This window comes from Monodon monoceros, unplaced genomic scaffold (genome assembly GCF_005190385.1).
Source record: "Monodon monoceros isolate NGI ecotype Baffin Bay Population unplaced genomic scaffold, NGI_Narwhal_1 Super_Scaffold_14, whole genome shotgun sequence".
NCBI classification, from domain to species: Eukaryota; Metazoa; Chordata; class Mammalia; order Artiodactyla; family Monodontidae; genus Monodon; species Monodon monoceros.
Genome location: NW_021703770.1, coordinates 8,791,036 through 8,811,914, shown reverse-complemented (window position 1 = coordinate 8,811,914; position 20,879 = coordinate 8,791,036). Strand labels below are relative to the sequence as shown.

At 49.1% G+C, this 20,879-nt stretch overlaps 1 protein-coding gene across 3 annotated transcripts in view; it reads right to left on the bottom strand.

The window, feature by feature from the left end:
• Window positions 1-20,879, bottom strand: part of ASAP1 (ArfGAP with SH3 domain, ankyrin repeat and PH domain 1) — a 318,997-nt gene that overhangs the window by 258,269 nt on the left and 39,849 nt on the right. For all 3 annotated transcript variants that reach the window (XR_003793517.1, XM_029222664.1, XM_029222666.1), the window contains exon 2: window positions 20,204-20,330. Coding sequence is in view for 2 of the 3 variants with exons in the window: in XM_029222664.1 (XP_029078497.1) it covers window positions 20,204-20,330 (127 nt within the window). In the remaining variant the exon portion in view is untranslated. The remainder of the gene's footprint in view (window positions 1-20,203; window positions 20,331-20,879) is intronic.

Here is a 20,879-nt window from a genome sequence, read left to right as displayed (position 1 = left end):
CCCCCACTCCCCAGCCCAGGCCAGCTGTCGCTGGGCTCTGCTAAGTGCTTGAGCCCGAACTGGGGGGGATGGCCTGACAATCAAGCTCCCTGGGGTGGCGGTAGGGGGCACCCGAGCACTACTGGGCACCTCACCCCCCCACCCGGGCCGTGCAGCAGTCGGGAGCGCCCGAGGAGAGAGTGGGCAATGAGTCCTCAAGTCCAAGGAATGCGAGACAAGCTGAACACAGAGCGACTCTTCCTCAGGGAGACTTTTAACGGAAAAAGATGGTCTATGCTGTAGAAAAAGCCACGGGACAAGAGTCAGCTCACCAGGAATCAACACTCACCCTCTGTGAGATTTCAAGCAAGTTAATTTTTCTGAGCTATCGTTACTTTATCAATACCTCTCAAAGGGAGAAAAAAGACACCGAAGTTCTTTGTAAACTGTAAAGTGCTCCACAAATGTAAGATGCTGGGAAACTTCTCAGCTGTTAAAGGACCGTGCCGTGGAAAAGACAGGGTCAGATAATTTAGGTCCTGGTGGAGAGCAAGTTGTAAGGGTCAGCGAAGGTACAAGTCATCTCGAATAGAGCGAAAGGGGCCACGGGGCAACGTGGTAAGTGGGGGAAAGGCAGGGCAGAGCTGGTGAGCAGGGCTGTCACAAGGTCCAGCCCCTGGCAGTTCTCGCCCACCTGAAGGCAGTGTGGTATTTGATTAGATTCTAGAATTTTTAGAGTTGTTTTTCCTTCCTGCCAAAACCACCTCAGGGCTCAAACACAAAACAAAGTCAATTACTTAAAACACAAGGCCATGATCAGTAAGTGCTGAAATCAATAAAAGCACTAATTTAAAGGGATTTGTCTGGTTCCGTGTCCTGAAGTGGGCAGTGGCTGCACACTTAGGGCTGACGAGAAATCCCAATGGTCTGGAAAATGCAGTGGTTGATCTCCGTGATCTCTAAGGCTCCTTCCGCCTCCGAAATGCCAAGATGACATTTTGCACCTTGACCTCTTACAAGTCTTACACCTCTTCCCCATTGTCTGGTCCATGCTACAGACAACACTTCTCCCACACTCTCCTTAGCCTCAATGTTCCACACAGAGCCAGGGTCACCTTTGCCTAAATTCTTCAAGGCCCCTCACTGTGTGGACGTGTTCATTTGTTCATTCAAATAGGGTTCATCCTACTGGCTCCCAGGCTTTGGAGGTTAACAAATCAGTAAGACCATGTCCTGTCCTCAAAACAGTAATACGACAGGCTCAAAACCAGTGTCTCCACGCAAAGAACAGGCTCAGCTGAGTGGCTGGAGGAGGGAATAACCCCAAATGAGTCCCTGTTTTCCAAGCATCCCACACAGTCGTGAGAAGAACGGGTGGCTGCAAGGCAAAGGGGAACTTCCCAGGGAATGAAAAGCCAGGGAATGAGGAGTAGCAGAGGGACTGACATAGCAGTTTATCCTACAAGAGAGTCAAACAGGGTTAGGCCCTCAGGGAGCACCCACTGCTGCTTCAGAAATAAACAGAAATTAACTCACCCTGGGTAACAATTCGTGCTGGGTGTGGCACAAGTCCCTCTCCCTTCCTACTATAACCTTTCTAGGGGAAAGGGCACGAGCAGAAATTGATTATCTGATGAAGAATATTTGCAGTATTCATATTCTTGTCTTCAATGCAGAAAATGTATGTGTGTGTGTGTGTGTATATATATATATATATTTTTTTTTAACTACAAATTTACAGATTTTCATTCCATTTCTACTTTTCTTTTTTTTTTTTTTTTTTTGCGGTACGCGGGCCTCTCACTGTTGTGGCCTCTCCCATTGCGGAGCACAGGCTCCGGATGCGCACACTCAGTGGCCGTGGCTCACAGGCCCAGCCGCTCCGCAGCGTGTGGGATCTTCCCGGACTGGGGCATGAACCCGTGTCCCCTGCATCAGCAGGAGGACTCAACCACTGCACCACCAGGGAAGCCCTACTTTTCTTTAACAAGCTATAAAGCCTAAGGCAGTGGTGTGACACCGAGGAGTTGAACAGATCTGGGTTGAAACTTAGCTCTACCATAAACCAGCTGTGAAACTGGAGCATGTACTGATCTTCTCTGTGCATCTCTTCTCTCCTATGAAGTGCAGAAACTCTTGCAAAGCTGTCTTAAGAATGAGAAGTCTGTGAAGAACTTAGCACAGTACTAGGCTCCAAAGGAAAGCTTAATAAGTTGTGGCTATTATAAAACTATAATGGCTCCTGAACGCTTCTAAAGACTGCCAAGCATGGCAATGGATGCTGAAGACATTTCCAGAAGGCTACCTAGTAGAATCCCAGGCTTGCATTTCTTTTTTCCTTTTTAGAGGGGGTTGTTCCGGACTGGGTTTGTGTTTTGCTTTGCTCTAACCAATAGTTAGTGTGACTGAGCGAGGCCAAAAGGTTCTGGGGGTGCTAACAGATCAAACTAAGTCACTAAGTCAAGTGACACGACGCGTCATTGCAGGAAGCGAATTCGACACCGAACTCCCAACCCACAGCTCCAGAGTAAAGCACACCCACCACCCACAGCGTGCCTGGGTAGGCGCAGGGCAACAGGAGGGCCACCCCAAATGGATGTATGATCCTGGGTCACAAGGTCAAGCTCCTGCCCATTACTCACGCTTGCGAGAGTAAGTCTCGGGAAGCGCCCAGCGTCCAGCGTTGGAGGAGACGTGACCAAGCAGCAGTTGTGGGATCTTGGATAAGAGCTGCAACGCACAGCGGGTTAAGAGCAGAGACCTGGAGACTAGACAGATCTCAGCCTGAACCGTGGCTCTTTCCCTTCAGCAGTACAACGTGAGCCAGGAAACTACCCACTGCCCAGCCCCAGGCTCCTCATCCGAAAATTCAGGTATTACCTACATCATAGATCTGTCGTGAGGATCAAATGATAAAATACATGTCAAGAGCCCGGCACCCCTCTGAGTCTCTGTTTCCACAAGCTGCAGCACGGATACCTGAGAATCCACGTCCTAAGGTTGATGCCAAGATTAAATTATGCAACATGTTAACTGCCCAGCCCAATACCAGACATATACCAGGTAACCAGGGCTCAGGCACCAAGGGTTCACTAACAGGCTCTAGGAGATTCTTGGAAACAAAAAGGGAAAGAGGAAAGCATTTGTTTATGTAACAATTTATTAACAAACAAAAGAAAAGGGGGCAGTGAGAAACCAGGGATTCAAACTAAGAGACTCAGGGAACTTGGCATTTTTCCTAAGGGTTCACTGGACTGATATATGGGGAGAGACAGGAAGCTACACCGTAAGGCGTAAGCGGATCCCCACGCTCAACACCTCAACTACCTCCCAACCGCCTCCGCAAGGCGCCTGTAAGGCCACATTCTGCTGGGTCAGGGCATCATGCACTGCAGGAGGTCCACACAGCTGTGGGACAGGCAAGCCGCTGCAATGCGTCATCAGGCTTCAACACCTGTAAGGGAACAGCCTCGCCGAGACTGTCTTCCAGGAGAGTCAGCTGAAAGCAGCCTGTGGTAGGGAAGATATCAGTCCTGAGCCAGGACAATCACGATGCGGGGTAAGGAGGAGAATGTCCTGGGACCCTAAGAGGAAACAAGAAGACTTAAAGGGGCAAGAAGGATGAAGAAGGCTACGGGGGAGGATGACACCGGTCATGAAAAGACCATGGGCCTCAGACACACAACCTCCAGCTTCCCCCACTGACTGCACACCTTGGTCAAGCCACCCTATTTCTCTGTGCTCAATCTTATCATCTGTAAAATGAAGTGAATACTGCTCACTTTCCAGATGCTCTGAGGATTCTGTAAGATGCCGCAGGTAAAGTACTCAGCATGGAACCCAGAACGTTGTACTGAGAGTCAACCCTGACTTGAAGAAGTCTACGCTAAGCTACTGATAAAATCCCATGGGAAAAATGCTCCAGAAAGCCACTGCTTGGATTCCCTGGGGAAGGAGAGGCCCAACACATTCAGAGGCAACTCAGACTTACGGGCCTCTCTGAAACCTTCAGAGCTGGGAAAACACCAGCCCACGAAAACACTAGTGGTGGGGTTTCCAGGTTAACCCTGGAAAACCTTATGAGCCCATCATGTAACAATTCACATGACGAAGTGATGGGGCTCACCAGGCCAGACACAACTCAAGGACATCTGAAATACAACTTGGCTTCTTAAAAAACATTATGTGCCAACTCTCAGACAGGACAAGGTGCTCTTGGCACCTTCCTCCCCTCAGGTTACTCCCCAGGCCCTGGCCCCGGTGCCCCATCAGGCCCACCCAACTTCTAGAGGAGCCCCCTCGCTCCAAAACACACACCCCCGGCAGCTACTTCTCAGCCAAGTGGTAGGTTGGAAACAGTCCAACTAGCTAATTCACAACCACATGTCAAGGATGTGGCAGTACTTGGGTCTACAACAGATACTCACTGATCCAAAGGAGTTTCTCAGCTGGAGAAATGGCCTGTGGAGCTAACAGGGGAAGGGAAACCATCCAGGCAGCAAAGGAGAAAGGAGAGGAGCTACCCAGGCCGGGTGACACCCTGGCAAGGAGTCCAACGGACTCCATGTCTGTTTCCTACACGTGCCCCCTTTCCTTAGCGAATGCGATTTCTGTATTCCTGAAGCCACGAGGCTCAGGCCCTCACAAACTTATTTCCACGGTGAGCGGGGATTGGGGCAGGGAGGCTACAGAAGGCAAAGAAGTCACCACTAAGGACTGGAGGGCTGACAGGGTGGAGCTGCCCACTTCCCCGTGACACGGAGATGGCATGGGCTCTCGGCCCTCCATCCACTCCGCTCCACAAACAGTGCAAGAACACCCACGCTAGCTCCTCTTCCCCTCCACACCCACAGTAACTTCTGGTGCACCAACACACAGGAGAGGGCAACAGCACACCCGAAGTCCAAGCTTTCCCTCTGGAGAAACTTAAAAGTCAAGGTCTCTCTCGGTGCTGTCCCTGTGTGGGCAAAAAGCTCGTTCACAGGCTGCCCAGGGCTTGGGGAGCAGGTAATGTCACACGAGCCATCCTTCTGGGGGAATCTGGCTATATGACAACCATTTCAGAAATTTATGAATATACCTGGCTTTCGACCCAATAATTCCCCTCCTAGGAATCTAGCAACACTAGGGCGGATAATGACAGATGCATTCACACATTCACTGCTCTGTTTCTGCTGAGCCTAACTATGTAAAAACACAAACTCCTCAGTCAGGGGTAACTTAAGGGAAGGAGGGAAATGCCATTAACATAATGACGTGCCTTATAAAATGTTACTGAAGACTTTTTAATGATGTGGGGAAATGCTCACAACGCTTTAAATGAAGGTAAGCGGGATGTAGATGAATCTGAAAGGAAATCCTGAAGAGACAGGAGTGGTTATCCCTAGCTGCCAGGATTATGGATAACTTTTCAGTTTTCTTTTTTATGCCCTTCCTACTAGTTTTCTACAAAGGGAATACATTCCTTTTATGCTCCATATGAAAAAATTATTGGGAACAAAAGTATGTTAAGAATAGATTGCAGGACAGGAACCATCGTTGCCATTGCACTGGCCAGAGCAGTTTCAGTGGAATAATAACGATGAAAGTCGGCTGAGGTAGATTCAAGAGAATGGAAAATGAGAAATTGGAGGGAGTGAATAGAGACAACTCTTTTAAGGGGTTTTGCTATGAAAGGGAGCAGAGGTGAGCGATTAAAGGTACTATGGTATGGTTATATGTTCATGGGAACGATGCAGTGGAAAGGGAAGGGCTGATGATGCAAGGGAGGGGGAAGGATCACTGCAGGAGGAAGGCTCTTGAGTAGGTGAAGGAAAGGGGCTGAGATCCAGGGCTCAAGATAAAGGGACTGAGGACAGGATGAGGATGGCTCAGCCACTGTCATGGGAGAAAAAGCCATGTATGTGGATTCAGACCCAGGTCAGGGGGTAGAATCAGTGGCTGGAGCATAAGGAAGTGCTCTTCCGATTGCTTCTGTATGCTCAATGAAATGAGAACAATGCCATCCGCTGACAGTGAAAAGGGGAGAGTAATGGAGGTTCGAATAGAGAGAAGAGGTAGGAAATAGTCCTCCTGAAGAGTGGAAGAACAACATAAATAAGACAAAGAGTAGATTTTCCCTGCGGTGCTAGGACCCACCTGAGGTTCATAAATTTAAGATGTGACAGGTTGGCAAATCCGGCTGTTGTTCTCCAGCCACATTCAACTACTCGGGTGTAGTCTCAAAGGAGAGGCAAAGGTGCTTCCGGTCAGTGTTGTGGCTTTGGAAGGTGGATACAATACAAGGAGAGGGACAAGAGGGATGAGAGTGTATGGCAGGGAGACTGCACACCTGACCAGTCACGGGGTAAAAAGGGGAATGAAGCTATGAGGGGGCGAAGAGCAGCGGATGGGTCGCAGAGCAGCATCGGTGGACTGGAGGCCCTGACGTGGTCAAAGACCTGGTAGGGTCTGCAAATTAGTGGATGTGAGACGGACCAGTAGGTACTGGCGAGGCACCCAGAGAATGGGATGCTTGAAATAGAGACTTTGAAAGTGGTTCAGGAACACAACATTGTAAATCAACTATACTTCAATAAAACTTTTTTTTTAAAAAAAGAGTAGATTGCAGGGTTTCCCTGGTGGCACAGTGGTTAAGAATCCACCTGCCAATGCAGGCGACATGGGTTCGAGCCCTGGCCTGGGAAGATCCCACATGCTGTGGAGCAACTAAGCCCGTATGCTACAATTACTGAGCCTGTGTTCTAGAGCCTGCGAGCCACAACTACTGAAGCCCACACACCTAGAGCCCGTGCTCCGCAACAAGATAAGCCACTGCAACGAGAAGCCCACGCACCGCAAGGAAGAGGAGACCCCGCTCGCTGCAACTAGAGGAAGCCTGCACACAGCAACAAAGACCCAAGGCAGCCAAAAATAAATATAAAATAAATTTATTTTTTTAAAAAGAATAGATTGTAGCCTAACACAACACTATAAAGCAACTATACCCCAATAAAAATTAAAAAAAAAAAAGAAGAAGACTGTAGCACCTGTTAAATGACACCAGAGACACAAGCAACGCTATCCAGACTATGGGAAACTCTATGGGACAAACAACTCTTTTCGTCCACAAATAAATTACAAAGAAAACAAAAGACGGGGTACCCACAGATTAAAGACATTTTACATACATGTCAAGTTGAACCTATGGATTGCATTTGGATCCTGGTTTGAACAAATCATTAAAAAAAAAAAAAGATAGCTGGGGAAATTTGAACACTGAATATTTAATGTTATATTGAGAAAATGTTCATTTTTTGATGTGATCATTATATTTATTGTGGTTCAGCGTGGCTGTTGTTTTTCAAGTCCGTATCTTTCAGAGATACACACTAAAATATGTATGGATGAAATGAAAGAATTTCTGGAATTGCTTCAAAAATCAAGATGGGGCGGTAGGGATAAAAACAAGAGTGGCCAAAGCAGATCACTGTCGAAGCTGGTAGGTGGAAGTTCCTACTGGTTTCTCTACTTCTGCATGTGTGAAAGTCACAAACAAACCAACAAACTAAAACAGAAACATGCCCAAAGTAACTGAGCTACTAAGGAAAAAAGAAACTACAAAAGCTATTTGTGTGTGTGTGGGGGGGGGGGGATCCAAGAATGCAAAGCACTACAAAATAGTCCAATAATAAAATCCATGTTCTTTTTTTTAAGTCAGAACGTATTCTTTAAGTAAAAAATCGCCTGACAAAACATCCCATAGATCCACCTCTTTCAGATGGTGAGCTTTCCACAGGGCAGTGGGGTGGGACACAACACATGAGACTGGATGGCAGAACTGTCCTGCAGCTTCAGCATGCTACTTCTTCAGTCCTGTGACCTCTGACAAGTCATTTCAACTTTCTGAGCCTCCGTTTCCTCATCTGTCAAATGAGGAAACGGTAGCTTTGTTGCCTTAAAAAGTGTCGTGGATGAAATGAGACACTACGTATTCGTAAGCAGTTGTGACAGAGTACAGAAAAGCTGGAGAGTAAACCCAGAGCACAACTGCTCGTAAAATCACGATTCACTCCTTACCATTTGTAAAGGAAAATCAGAGAGATGAACTCTTTTTGAAAACACCAATTCTCTTGGTAATCCCTCTGATACCATATCACAAACTGGCTGCCCCAGACAATGCATATAAATTATCCAAATTTAAACGCCTCCCATTCAACTTTAAGGAAACAAAGCCAGAGGGGAAAATGCTTTCTCTTCCACTGGAATATGCAGGTCTTGTTTGTGTGTTTGTTTCCACTAAGAAAGTAAACACTAACCTGACTCTCTTCCTTTCCCTTGCACTTTGCAGCTAAATCACAGCAAAGTCAGGCTGGTTGGATGTGGGAAGGGTTTGGCTGCAGAGCCCCACACACCTGGGTGTGATTCCCGGCTCCATTATTTATTAGCTGGGTGACGCGAGGGTTAAAAATAACACAGACAGTTATTTCTGTACTCAGGACAGAGCTGGGACTCAAAAAGTGAGAGCTGTCACTGTTCCTGAAATTGCTAGCCCACTGAAAGACTGCAGGTTGCAGACACCAAAAATCCCAGACCAAAAAGTCAGCTGGGATCCAGGTCTGCCATGAATGTGGCAAGACCTCCAGGAAATTTAGCAATCGAGGGTTTTTTCTGCTCTATGTAATTGGTAGGCATATAACTGAAGTCCAGAGAGGTAGACAGCAGCATTTGGAAAACTTTTACCAGACCTACCCTCAACAACTATAAATCAAATGCAATTTCACTCTACCCTTCACTATTTTAGTCATATTTCTGAGTGACAGTAGGTAAAAGAAAAGGGGGCGGGGGGAGAGAGTATCCCTGGCCTCAAGGTACTTACAATCTACTAAAAGTGAATACATGTATGACCATGAATAAGTATATAATTTAGTTAATTAGCCAACTGGAGGGGAAAAATGTGATTTCCATGACCACCCAGTGGTATTTAATATCTTGTCAGGAAGTTCTTATTCAACTCTAACCGAAATGTCTCATGCTTCAGCTGAAGCCTAATTCCTGATTGTTCAACTTCATTAACACTCCATTCACAATATAAAGCATTTTTTCTTTAGGACGAGTCTGAGGTAGAAAGAGCATGGACTGGTCTGAATCCTTTCTAAGCCGAGCCTGTCATCTGTAAAACGGGCAACAGTGCCCACCCCACAGAGCTGCTGGAAGGACTGAATTAAGTGGCATGATGTGTGTAAGGCATCCAGCACAGTGCCCAGCGTAGAGAAGGTGCTTAATTGTAGCGCTGGCGGATTCAGAATTTGTTCAAACACTTTTACTCAAAATGCAGAAGCCTTGGGACAGTGACCACGTTCTTTGACTTGGCACCATTTTATTTACTGGGAGGCGGTGCATTCACTCGCATTGCTATGAAAAGTATTACTACTATTAAAGCAGCAGCAGCTCCTAGGCCAGCAGTGAACGCTTATTTTGATTTGCACTTCGTGGAAATAAGGAGTATCTAATTTTATGTAAGTGTTATTAATGTGAATAAACATGACAAGGAAAAGGAAATGGGCTACATTTTAAAAGATGATTAATGAAACATGAAAGAAGACTCCCCACATTTGAAAACAGCAAAGACGCTCAAGTTTTATTTTGTGTGTAACTGGTCAGTGAAGTCACTTAAATGGAAAGAAAGCCGCGGGCCCTCGTCAGACATTTAAGCAGCTTCTGTTACTTGACACTGGGAGACAGCCAATCAAAGCAGCACATTTCCCCAGCAGAGCCCAGCTGCCCTGCTGAATCTTCCATCCGCCCTGGGTATCTATGGGAGATTACTTCTGAGCACCATGTCATCACCATGGGTTTAAACGGCAGTGGGGTGTTTCTCCTCCACCCACAGCCTGTGTGGAATGTTGGTCTTTCTTGACCACATCAGGAAAGCTACAGTTAGGCAGCGCGGTGCCCTGACCACAGCCCTTCAAATGTCCCAAACGAATACAGAGCAGGGGGGTCACGGGGAGGCGAGACTTGCAGAGGGAAGGGCAGAGAAGCTGACACCCCCAGGGCCGCTGGGGCGAGGCACAGGGCTGCGGCTGGTCCTCCTGACAACCCTGCGAGGGAGGCACTGTCATCTCCGTGTGGCTCTCACTCCACTGCAGGATGCTGACGGCGGGACCAGAAGACCAGATCCTCATGCCATCGCCCTTGTGATCCGGGGTAGAGGGGGTGCTTCCCTACTCCCTTAGCTGTCTCTGAGGACCACCATCACGCCCAGTCCCTGCTGAAGAGGGACTCCCTCCCATCCGATAGCCCCACCAACCCACCAAAGCTGACTGCACTAGCAGTGGTCTCCTGACCCCAGCTGGCTGACCCGACCCCCCGTCCCAGGTATCCCAGCCAGGCATACAGACTAAGCTGGTGGGGGGCACTAGAGCCAGGGCTGCCAATCTCTACCGTCTGCTCAAGAGAATATCCTCACTTCCTACCATTCTTGCTCCCCACGTTCCATAAAATACCCCCCCGGGAGCCCTTATAATAAACCCTCATTTTGCCTGAACTAGCTGTATTTTGTTTTCTTGGGGGGAGGCAGAGTCTGTTACTTCCAACAAAAGAGCCTAACACACTTGGGCTTTCTGGGTCTCAGCTTCCTCGTCCACAGAAAGCAGGAGACGGTCTCTAAGGCCTTTTCCAGCTCTGTCAAGTGTATCCCATAATAATACAGGGCACTGGGGACACGGCCGTGCTTGCCCTAGCCCCTGAGCACAGCGCTACAGAAATACAAGGTATCCAGGCTCTATTAATAACAGAAAGAGCTTGGAAGAACTTATCTTTTTCTCCATCCAAATCACATCTGGCAGGGAAAGGGATGGTCTGGATGGACTCTGCTTTCTGTAATAGTTGCTACGTGCAATGCAATCATCTTTGGGGCTCTACCTCCCTGGGGCAAGAGGCTCTGATTTTGTTTTCCTAGCTTCTGGGTGGCTAAATTGGGTGCTGTCTTACCAAAGGCACACATATTCCAGTTCTTTTGGGAAAATTATACCATAGCCTTGGCGTTAAAATTCAGTTCTTACATAAGTGACCACAAACAGCACCATGATACAGGGCTGCTCAGAAGGGGCTCTGGGTGGGAAGAACCCACTGTGAACTCCCAGATTCTGTTAAGACCAAGCGGGGTCAAGGGCCTCCAGGTCTGACCTAACTCCTGCCCCACAAATAACGAAAATTCATCTTACTGACACTGAAAAGAAGTTATGGGGCTTCCCTGGTGGCACAGTGGTTAAGAATCCGCCTGCCAATACAGGGGACACGGGTTCAAGCCCTGGCCTTAGTTGCCGTGGAGCAACTAAGTGCGTGCACAACTACTGAAGCCCACGCGCCTAGACCCTAGTGCTCCGCAACTAGAGAAGCTACTGCAATGAGAAGCCCACGCACCGCAACGAAGAGTAGTCCCCACTCGCCGCAACTAGAGAAAGCCTGTGCACAGCAATGAAGACCCAATGCAGCCAAAAATTAAAAAAAATAATAATAATAATAAAAAGAAGTTATGAGGCACACAGAAATGCAAATTCAAGGGTAGATCCTTTTCTGTGAAGGCGCCTGCCTCCAAACCAAAATAGAACTTGTGGTCTCAGTGCTCCAAGCTGTGATCAGTAAAGCAAACAACCAGCTGCCACGCCCGGGTCCCAGTCAGGGCCAGCACATAAACGCTTTCCCCAGCACCTCCCCACAAACGACCAAAACCAAATACCCGCATTTATTAGTTAACAGAGAACGCGGCTCATTACCCCAAAGCCCCAGCAAAAACCAAAAGGGGCAGCACTGCCCCAGCTTTGACGCACCAATGGAGGGGATGCGGCAGAAGGAGGTCAGGGGGAAGGAAACAAAGAGTCAGCAGTGACACCAGGAAGCACGGACAGCAAGGCTGCGCCGGCAGAGCCCATCAGACCGGCCTGGGTCCGAGGGGGCAGCTCTGGCCACTGCTTCCCTTACTTCACAGCAGTACCGCCAAGGGCTGAGTATAGAGTAAAACAGAGTTGACAGTCTATTTCAGATCAAGTTGGCTTTGACCGTGACCGCCCCCGTGGTCAATGTGTTTAGTGCTGCCCTAGTCCTCCCTCTAGTCCCATCTGCGCCTCCACCCTCCAGCTCCTCCCAGGCACACAGCTGGCTCTGTCACTGACCTCATCACGCATCCGTCCAAAATGACTCTACCGAGTCTCATCCTCTCGGTCACACATTCAAGGGTCCAACCCAATTAATAATAAACAGCAACAAGAGTGACGGTAAGACCAATCATTTAGAGAGCACCAACCATGCCGGGCACGGCTCCATGCACTTCACGTACACTGACTCACTAAGAGGCAGGTACTATCCCCATGAGGGCACTAAGACACCCGAAGGTTCAGTGCCTTGCCTGACACACACTAGAAGATAACAGGGCTGCAATTAACCTCGGCAAGGGAACTTTGTCCTCCTCGACCCAAATGTCGCCGCTGGTCCACAGTGGAAAGAGCTCTGCCCGGCTCCCCATCAAGGAATGCCTTTCACCTCCTTCCTCCCCGCGCCACGGGAGGAAGCCTGACCAATGAGACAGGTCAGGCCTTGGCGTTCACAGGGCCACATTTTCCCAGTAATGCAGCCACCTGATGAGTGCCGCACTTGCATTATCTCCTTTAATACTCAAAACAATGCCATTTATTCATCGAATGAGGAAACCGAGGCTTAGCTGCAAAGTGATCCCCATCCGGCTCCCATCACTTACTCGCGTTTAAATAATACACGTGGGAATGGCTGAGGCCAAGGTCTGCCTCTAGTCCCCAAATGACTAGGTTACATAAATGGAAACCACCTCCCTGAGGCTCCCTTGACTCCCAGACGTAAAGACAAAGGTCTGGGTAACGTCTGAACATCCAACACCACAAATGCTTCTAATGAAAGCCTCCCAGCCCCACATCAGGGACGGCTGCTGCGGCTTCGCACAGCAGGTCATGTGAGAGCAGGACTTACCAGCAGAGCGGCTGGCAAGATCAGGTTCCCAAGTTCAGGTTCATTCACCACTCCTTCTACCTGGAAGCAAGTTCTAGGGAACGACACTGGAAAAGGCATCATCGCAAGAGCCACACGGTCCCGCCCATCCCCCCCCACCCCCCCGCCCCGTGTACAACCAGCCTCCATAGCCCTTTGGGAGAGCAGAGTGCAAAGAGCCTGGGCTAGGAGTCAGGAGGCTGGAATTCAAATCCCTGCCTAATTTCCTTGCCATCTTTAGGTCTCCGTTTCCACCTGTGAAAGCAACGTTACTAAACTCGATCTGTGCGGGTCCTTTTCCTTCATGAGCTTTCTCCCACCGGAATACAAAACTCGAAGCTGCTTCTAGCAAAACCAAAAACAAGAACGAGAGAACATTTTGCTTCCCAACGTTAGGAATCTATAACTGGCAATCCAAGTATCTGACCAGCAGGAGATAATCAGTGCTCCACCACCAAGCGGATGTATTTCAGCCAAAATCCAAGACAACTGGCAGGAGAAATATGCTGACCCACGCTATGAGAGGTGTCTATTAATTTTCCTGGGCTACTGCCAGTGGCTGCTGGACCCACATGGCAACTTCCGTGGGCCCCTCAGAGACCAGGCTCCTAGGCTGGCAAGCACCAGACTAGATTTTCTCCGAGGCCCCTTCAGCTCTGATGTCCAGAGTTCCCAGCACCCAGCCCAAAGGCAGGGCTGTGATGGGCAGGAAGCCCGAAGGCAGCCAGCCGGGAGAGCCCTGCAGCACTCCAACCCAGAGTCTCGGTTCTTCAGCCAGGGCTGCAGGCAGCTCACAGGCAAAGACAGGTTAGTCAACAGTCCCAGACCAAGTATGCCAGGGTGGAGCTGGAAGCCACAGGGCCTTTTCCACTTCTGTCGAGCCCAGGGAGGACCGCTGGCAGTGCTGTCTCTGACTACAAAAGACAGAGATTTCAAGAGAGGTCCAACAAGAGGTCTCTTAAGAAGAGAGAAAAACAACTTTCCCTTCTTCTTCTTCTCTACCCCAAACTATCTTTTTGTCTCTCTCTCTCTGTCTCTGGCACTAGAAATCAAGTGGAGATAAGAAAAATAATCAGTAGACATCTGCAAGACAAAAAACAAACAAACAAAAAAAACTAGCAGACAGGAAGCACAAAAGAGTGAACTAGAGATGAAACAGAAAGGCTTTCAGATCCAGAGATCCTGCACTCAGAGCATTCAATACTGTGTGACCTTGGGGAACACATTTTACCTCTCTGAGCCTTGGTTTATTCATATGTAAAAGAATGATAAGAATGCTATCAGACAGGGATTTTATTAGATGGTAGAAGTGGACAATGTTTTTTAAACCCTAAAGATGTATATAAAAGGCAAACAGCATTAGCTTGGACTAGCCGGCTAACAGGTTTGAGCCTCATTTTAGAAAGAGGATGAGTTCTGGTACATAAAGGAAGTGTCCTTCTCTCCTTGCTTCTATAGGCAAATGTATCCTTCACTCACTGGCCTTTGCTGGTTATGTCCAGAGAAAACTCACCCTAAGTACCTCGGGACTGAGGGTTGAGCCACAGAGCCCAGAATTTTGCATGGGACAGTGGCATGGGGAAGACCTGTTCACCTTTTGTTGTTTTATCTTCAAGAGTTCAGGGACAAAGTAAGCACATATTCTTAACCTTAAGCAATGCAAAGGACCAACTTTGATATTATCTAAACCCTTCCTGAGACTTGTTTTTTTTAAGACTACAACCAAGTTTAGCAGCCACTATATAAAGGAGCACTTCCTATTAAGTTTGCCAGCTTTTAAAATTTAAGCGAAGCAATGCAATTGCATTCTAGAACACTGGGAGCTGATGAACAAGGTCAGACTCCAAGCCCTGGCCATACAGGTCCTACATGTGAGATTCCCTAGAACAACACTTGAGGACTTAAAAGCATTTATCTAAGATTGATGACCTCTAGTCATCAGCATGGAAGAAGATGCCCCAAAGAACATGGATAAAAATGAAAACTTACATGGGGTGGGAGGAAACACATACAGATGAAGTCTGACTGGCATGCATGGAAACACTATAGATATGGGATTAATTCCCAAATCCACTACTTACCGTTTGTGTGATGTTGGGCAAAAGGCTTAACTCTCATAAGATGAGGTCAATGATAACAGTAGGGTAAGCGTCAGCATGAAATAATAGTGCATGGGGCTGGCACACAGTAAGAGCACTAACAGCTGGTAACTACTGTTATTTTGGAACAGGCCTTGATAAGGAACCTCCATTCCACACTTTCATTCATTTCTTCATTTAGCCAAACATTTCTATGCCTTCAGAAAGGACTGAACACCTCATCTGCCCATGCTAACACAAGCCAGCCTCTGATGCAAGACCCACACTTGACTGAAAACCCCCTTAACAAAACTTTTAGACTGTTGAGGGCAGGGCTGTTCACCTTAGCATGCCCAGGGTCCAGCACACTTCAGGCCACGTGTATGGACAATCTGTATATTGACTGGACGAGTGATTCAGCTTGTGTCACAGGATAATGCCCTATGTTATTTTCCCCCACCTACGAGCTGCCCCTTTCTACCTTGTTAAGAGTGATGGCCCCACTGAGCTCTCTCTCCAAGACCATCAGAGTCTCCATAACCTAATCCAGGTAGCACCGCCCCCCATACCTCCACTAGGCTGTACACAGCAAGCGCTCCCCCAAAATATGCTGAGTGAATGCTGTTCCTGGATGATGCCAAGTAAGTTCCCACATTTGAATCTGAAAAACCACACGCAAATCTGTGAAAGCACAGCGGAGAAAAATTAGTGCATTTAAGGATTACCTGGAAGAACTCCCTGGAACGTGAACATGAAGAAAAACCAAGCCACCTAGGAACTTAGGTACCTCTGTTTCATGAGACCAAAATGAGAAGGGACAATAAAAGTGAAGCCTCCTTGGGGCTTCCCTGGTGGCACAGTGGTTAAGAATCCGCCTGCCAATGCAGGAGACACGGGTTCAAGCCCTGGTCCGGGAAGATCCCACATGCCGCGGAGCAGCTAAGCCCATACGCCACAACTACTGAGCCTGCGCTCTAGAGCCCGCGAGCCACAACTAGAGAAAGCCCGTGTGCAGCAACAAAGACCCAACACAGCCTAATATATAAACTTATTAAAAAAAAAAAAAGTGAAGCCTCCTATGTTCCCTACAAAACCGCTGGAATATGTCTTTGTAGACATTTAGAACGTCTACTTTTTGTCTTAACTGTTTAGGATTTCCTAACTCACTTACTTACTAGCCATTTGACCTTGGAGACAAATCACTTCATCACTTCATCTCAGCTTTCTTCTCTGTAAAATGGAGGTAACAACTGTCCCTCCTTCATAAAGCCTGTAAGAGGGTTAAGTGTGATCACGCGTGTCGTGTGTCTTCAGTGCGCCTGGTACAGAGCAGCTGCTCAATAAATGGGCAGAACATGCCTCCTCCACCGTCACCCAAGGTAAAAGTGCTGGGCCAATACTAAATAACCAAGCTGACCTTCGTGTATCATACTGGACTCTCCCCATCACCAAGCACTAAGTATGGACCGATCTAAGCCTTTAAATGGAGAGTCTATCCTACTCTCTCCCCGGACAGTGGTCCTGGAATGTGCCTGCTTGCTACCTTCTTGGGAAAGCTCTGCCTTCTCCTAGTCATTTACTCATAATTTCCAAACGGTCACAAGTCAAATGGCACGCATCAGTGTGCTCTGGTTGCTGAATAAGCAAAACACTGGCTTTTTGCTTGGAAAACACTCACACACCAGCATGAAACCTTGGCAGCCCGTCCGCTCTTGCCTCTCAAAAGCAGCCACTCATTGTGTGCCAGCCACGCCATGACTTCCAGAGTCATGTGGGACCCTTTGCCCCCAAAGGTGAAGCCCAGAAGTAAACGCTTTTCCTTTTTTACCACATATTTCTGACCCAGCTCCTTGAGTGCACATCACAGAGAGATGAAAGCAAAAGCGCCAACATCTGCAAAGCACAGAACTCTTTGCCGACAGGACGCAGCAAAAGGGAGAGTGTGGGCTAATTTGGGGTTCCAAGCTAGGAGATCGAATACAATCTTTTAGGTGAGACTTAGGAATCCAAAGAGCAAAAAAGCTCACAGATAAATAGGAAGACAATTAGCAGAACTAGAAAAAGATTTTAAAAAAAATTCTAAGCTGCCCAAATTAATTCCTGTTCCTGAGTTTCCACATCACCAAAAAGTACCCAAAAGTTCTATCCCTAGGAATAACCACAAGATAACACAAACAGCGCTCTTAAAGTTTCCATATATCTCACTCATGAAGCCTAGGCCAACAAAATTTCGTGGTCTGGCCCAAAACTTTTCCTTATATTTTGAGGATAACAACCTTAAGCCCCATAATATTTTTTTGATTAATTAATTTATTTTTTGGCTGTGTTGGGTCTTCATTGCTGCATGCGGGCTTTTCCCTGGTTGCAGCAAGCAGGGTCTACTCTTTGTTGCAGTGCGCGGGCTTCTCATTGCAGTGGCTTTTCTTACGAAGCAACAAGCTCTAGGTGCGCAGGCTTCAGTAGCTGAGGCTCAGTAGTTGTGGCTCGTGGACTCTAGAGCTCAGGCTCAGTAGTTGTGGCGCACGGGCTTAGTTGCTCCGCGGCATGTGATATCTTCCCGGACCAGGGCTCGAACCTGTGTCCCCTGCACTGGCAGGTGGATTCTTAACGACTGCGCCACCAGGGAAGTCCTAAGCCCCATAATTTTTAAGAACTGAATTGTGATCCACTCAAGACATTTATACTAAGGTACCTCTTCCACATAGGTAAGCTTGGGTGGGGGGGGATTAAAAATTCAACTGTGGTGATTATCAATTAAGAAACTAAAGGGCATATTTCACATTTATGCTAAAGGCAATCATTCACGAGTCCAACGTCATGGAATACAATTCAACAGTTAAAAGATGCAGACTGGAGGCAATGACTTCTTGACCAGGACTGCACTTGAGTTCAGAAAAACAGTTACAAAATTATTGTGCCGCTCTCTATGAAACATTCATTGTGATATTTTTGAGAATATATCAACGTACTCCAACATGACACTTTTGAACTTCCAGCCTAGTTCCAAGTCCTTCTCAAGTTCATAGGTGACCAGGTTTGTATTATCACCAGGTCTGTTTTTCTATCTAACCTTGCAAAACAATATTCCGCGCCAAAAAAAAAATGTATCTGCTGTATTTGCTGTTAAATTTAGTAACCTCAAACGAAGATCAAGAGCAGCTGCATGTAACTTTAAAACATTAACCCTATCCTCTGGTGTGGCCGCAAAATGTGGGCACATACCCCTACAAACAGCATCCCCAACTATATACTTACCCTTATCACACCCCACACAAACAGAATACAGTGACTCTATCTGACTGTGCAGAAAGGAAAGTTAAAGCAATTGACAGCTCTATTAGCAGGCACTGAAGAACTTCTCTAGAAGGAAAATAACCGCTCAGTCTAACCGATGTCACAGCCCTTAGAAGCATATACAACTAGTACAGAAGAAGAATGAAAAATGCTCCCATATCAGCATGTTTCAATTTATCACAATCAAGTGAAGGACAGACTTGTCATAGGGTTGAATGCCTGGCAAGTCCGTTTAATCCCAGACACCAAACATCAGGCTGGTGCGACAGGCAGTTGACAAAAACAAAACCAAAACAAAGAAGACAGCCATTTACCTCTGGCTTTCCAACACATCTAGTTAGATGGTATTTCTCCAGCTGAATTTCAAAATTCAGTTCAATAACCCAACATTAACTTCAGAGAGACTCCAGAAGCAACCTCAACTGGCATAAAACATTCAGACTAATATGCAACATCAGGCCAGCAAAACAGGACCCAGCACTAGCAGGAACGTCTCCCCTCCTAAAATTTAAGGCCCTTGGCTTCTGAACACCAGTTCTGCTTATAACCTGACCCAGAGCGAGTATCAAAGCCTGCATCAAGAGCAGTTTGCCCACAGAAGCCCAAGCTTCTTAATGTTACAGAGGGGGAGCCATGGTGAACTTAAATCAGAAAGAGCTTCCCAAACCTCAAGTAAACCAACCACATAATAATAATCTAGGCAGGGAAAACGATCTGCCTTCCTAACTTCCCCCAATGCTGTCTTTTTCAGTTGAAGTAGGTTTGGCTTCTTTGGAGGGTAGTGGTGCTTTAGAGCACTTACAGATGGGGCAGAGTTCCAGGACAAATGCCTATTTTTATGGAGGTTCAGAGGCTTCTGCAGCTCCTGGGCTTGTGGGTTCCTCCTTACCTACCCACTCTGCCTGATCACTGATTCACTTAAAATTTTAAAGGAAACTGCTACACCCTTGGCTCTGCCCTGGGCACCCACAACCTTTCCCCGGAGGACCCAGATAAGAGGAGCTGTTCTTTCTGCAGTCTCAGGCCTCCCTTCTTCCTGTCTAGCCAGCTCTTCCAGGCAGCATCAGCCTCGGGTCTGCATTCACAGCTTAGGAGTTCCCTGTGGGCAGATCCTGCTGGCGCAGCAGCCTCAAACCCTACCAAACCATCCAGCCAGGGGAGGAGGGTGAGGACCAGTCTGCACAGATATCTCTTTCCATCCAGGGCTTTAGGACTAGAAGGGAGGAATCCTGGGGTGGAGGCAGTCCCGGCCTGAGCCCCCTCTCATTCCTTTGGGATTTTTCCACCGGCCCTCGCCTATGCAGCGAAGCCTGCCTGGCCAAGCCGGGCCTTGGAGAGCTGCATTCACTGACCATCGCCCAGTCCCCTACTAGTGACCTTGGCCACAGGGCTTCGCCTCCCTCTGCCCTCGGTGGCCTGACACCACCTACTTCGCGGGTTACGAGAGGGTCACAAGGATGTGGAAAGCGCCTAGAAGCCTGCTTGGCACACAGGAAGGGAGCAAGAGAGGGAGAGGACTCGCCTCTTCTTCTGCCTCGGGCTGTCCAGAGCCCGCTCAGTTCTCTCCCCACCTCCAGCTCCGGGGGAAATGGGGCGGGGGCTGCACATCCGAAGTCCCCCGATCACCTGGGAGCGCGGTGGGCGGAGGGGGTCCCGGAGGGGGTGTGGCTCCCCAGGCCCCAACATCCCCATCCTCCCCGGCTCGGAAATCGAAACAATCCAACTGCGAGGCGGCGGCCGCGAGGGGAGGCAGCGAGGCATCCCAGCGGGCGGGCCGGGGTCCCCGGCTGGGGGCCAGGCGCCGGGGAGGGGGGGAGGGGGGGGATGCGCGGAGGGCACCGGCCCCGACCTACCTCCTCCAGCAGCGTCACGGTGTTCCTGCAGTTGTGCAGCCGCGTGGTGAAGCTGGACGTGGTGGGCGAGTTGTAGTCCTCGGTGGTCTCGGCGATAAACTCGGAGACGGAGATCTGGTCCGGCATCCTGCCGGGGAGGGCGAGACACAAGCGGGGGCGAGGAGTGAGTCACGGCGCAGGCTCCCGGGGCCGCGGGCCGGCCGGCGGCTCATGAACGCCCCGCGCGCAGCCCGCCACCCGCCGCCCGGCCTGGAGCGGCTCGAGATCCCGGCGGCAGCGGCGGCGGCAGGAGAAAGGGCTGGCGGCCGAAGCAGGCGGCGGCGGCCGCGGCGGCGGCGCTCGGCGCGGGGCCCTTCAAACTCTGAGCGGCGCGCGAGGCAGGGGACTCTCGGGGACCCGCCTCCCTCTGCTCATGCCGGCGGCGGCGGGGGAGGGGACGCGGCGCTGCGCGGCGCTGCGCGGGGGCCCGGGCTGGGCAGGTCGGGGCGGCAGGCGCTGCCTTCTCACACGATCTGACAGGCGGCGGCGCGGACACCGACTGACTGAGCACACACTCCCGCTGGCGGGCTGGCGGGAGGCGGGCGGCGCTCCCGCTACAGTCACGGGGACAAACAAGGAAGTGCTCTGCGCACGCGCCACAGGGCCCCCCCCCGCCCCGCCCCACCCCGCCCCGCCG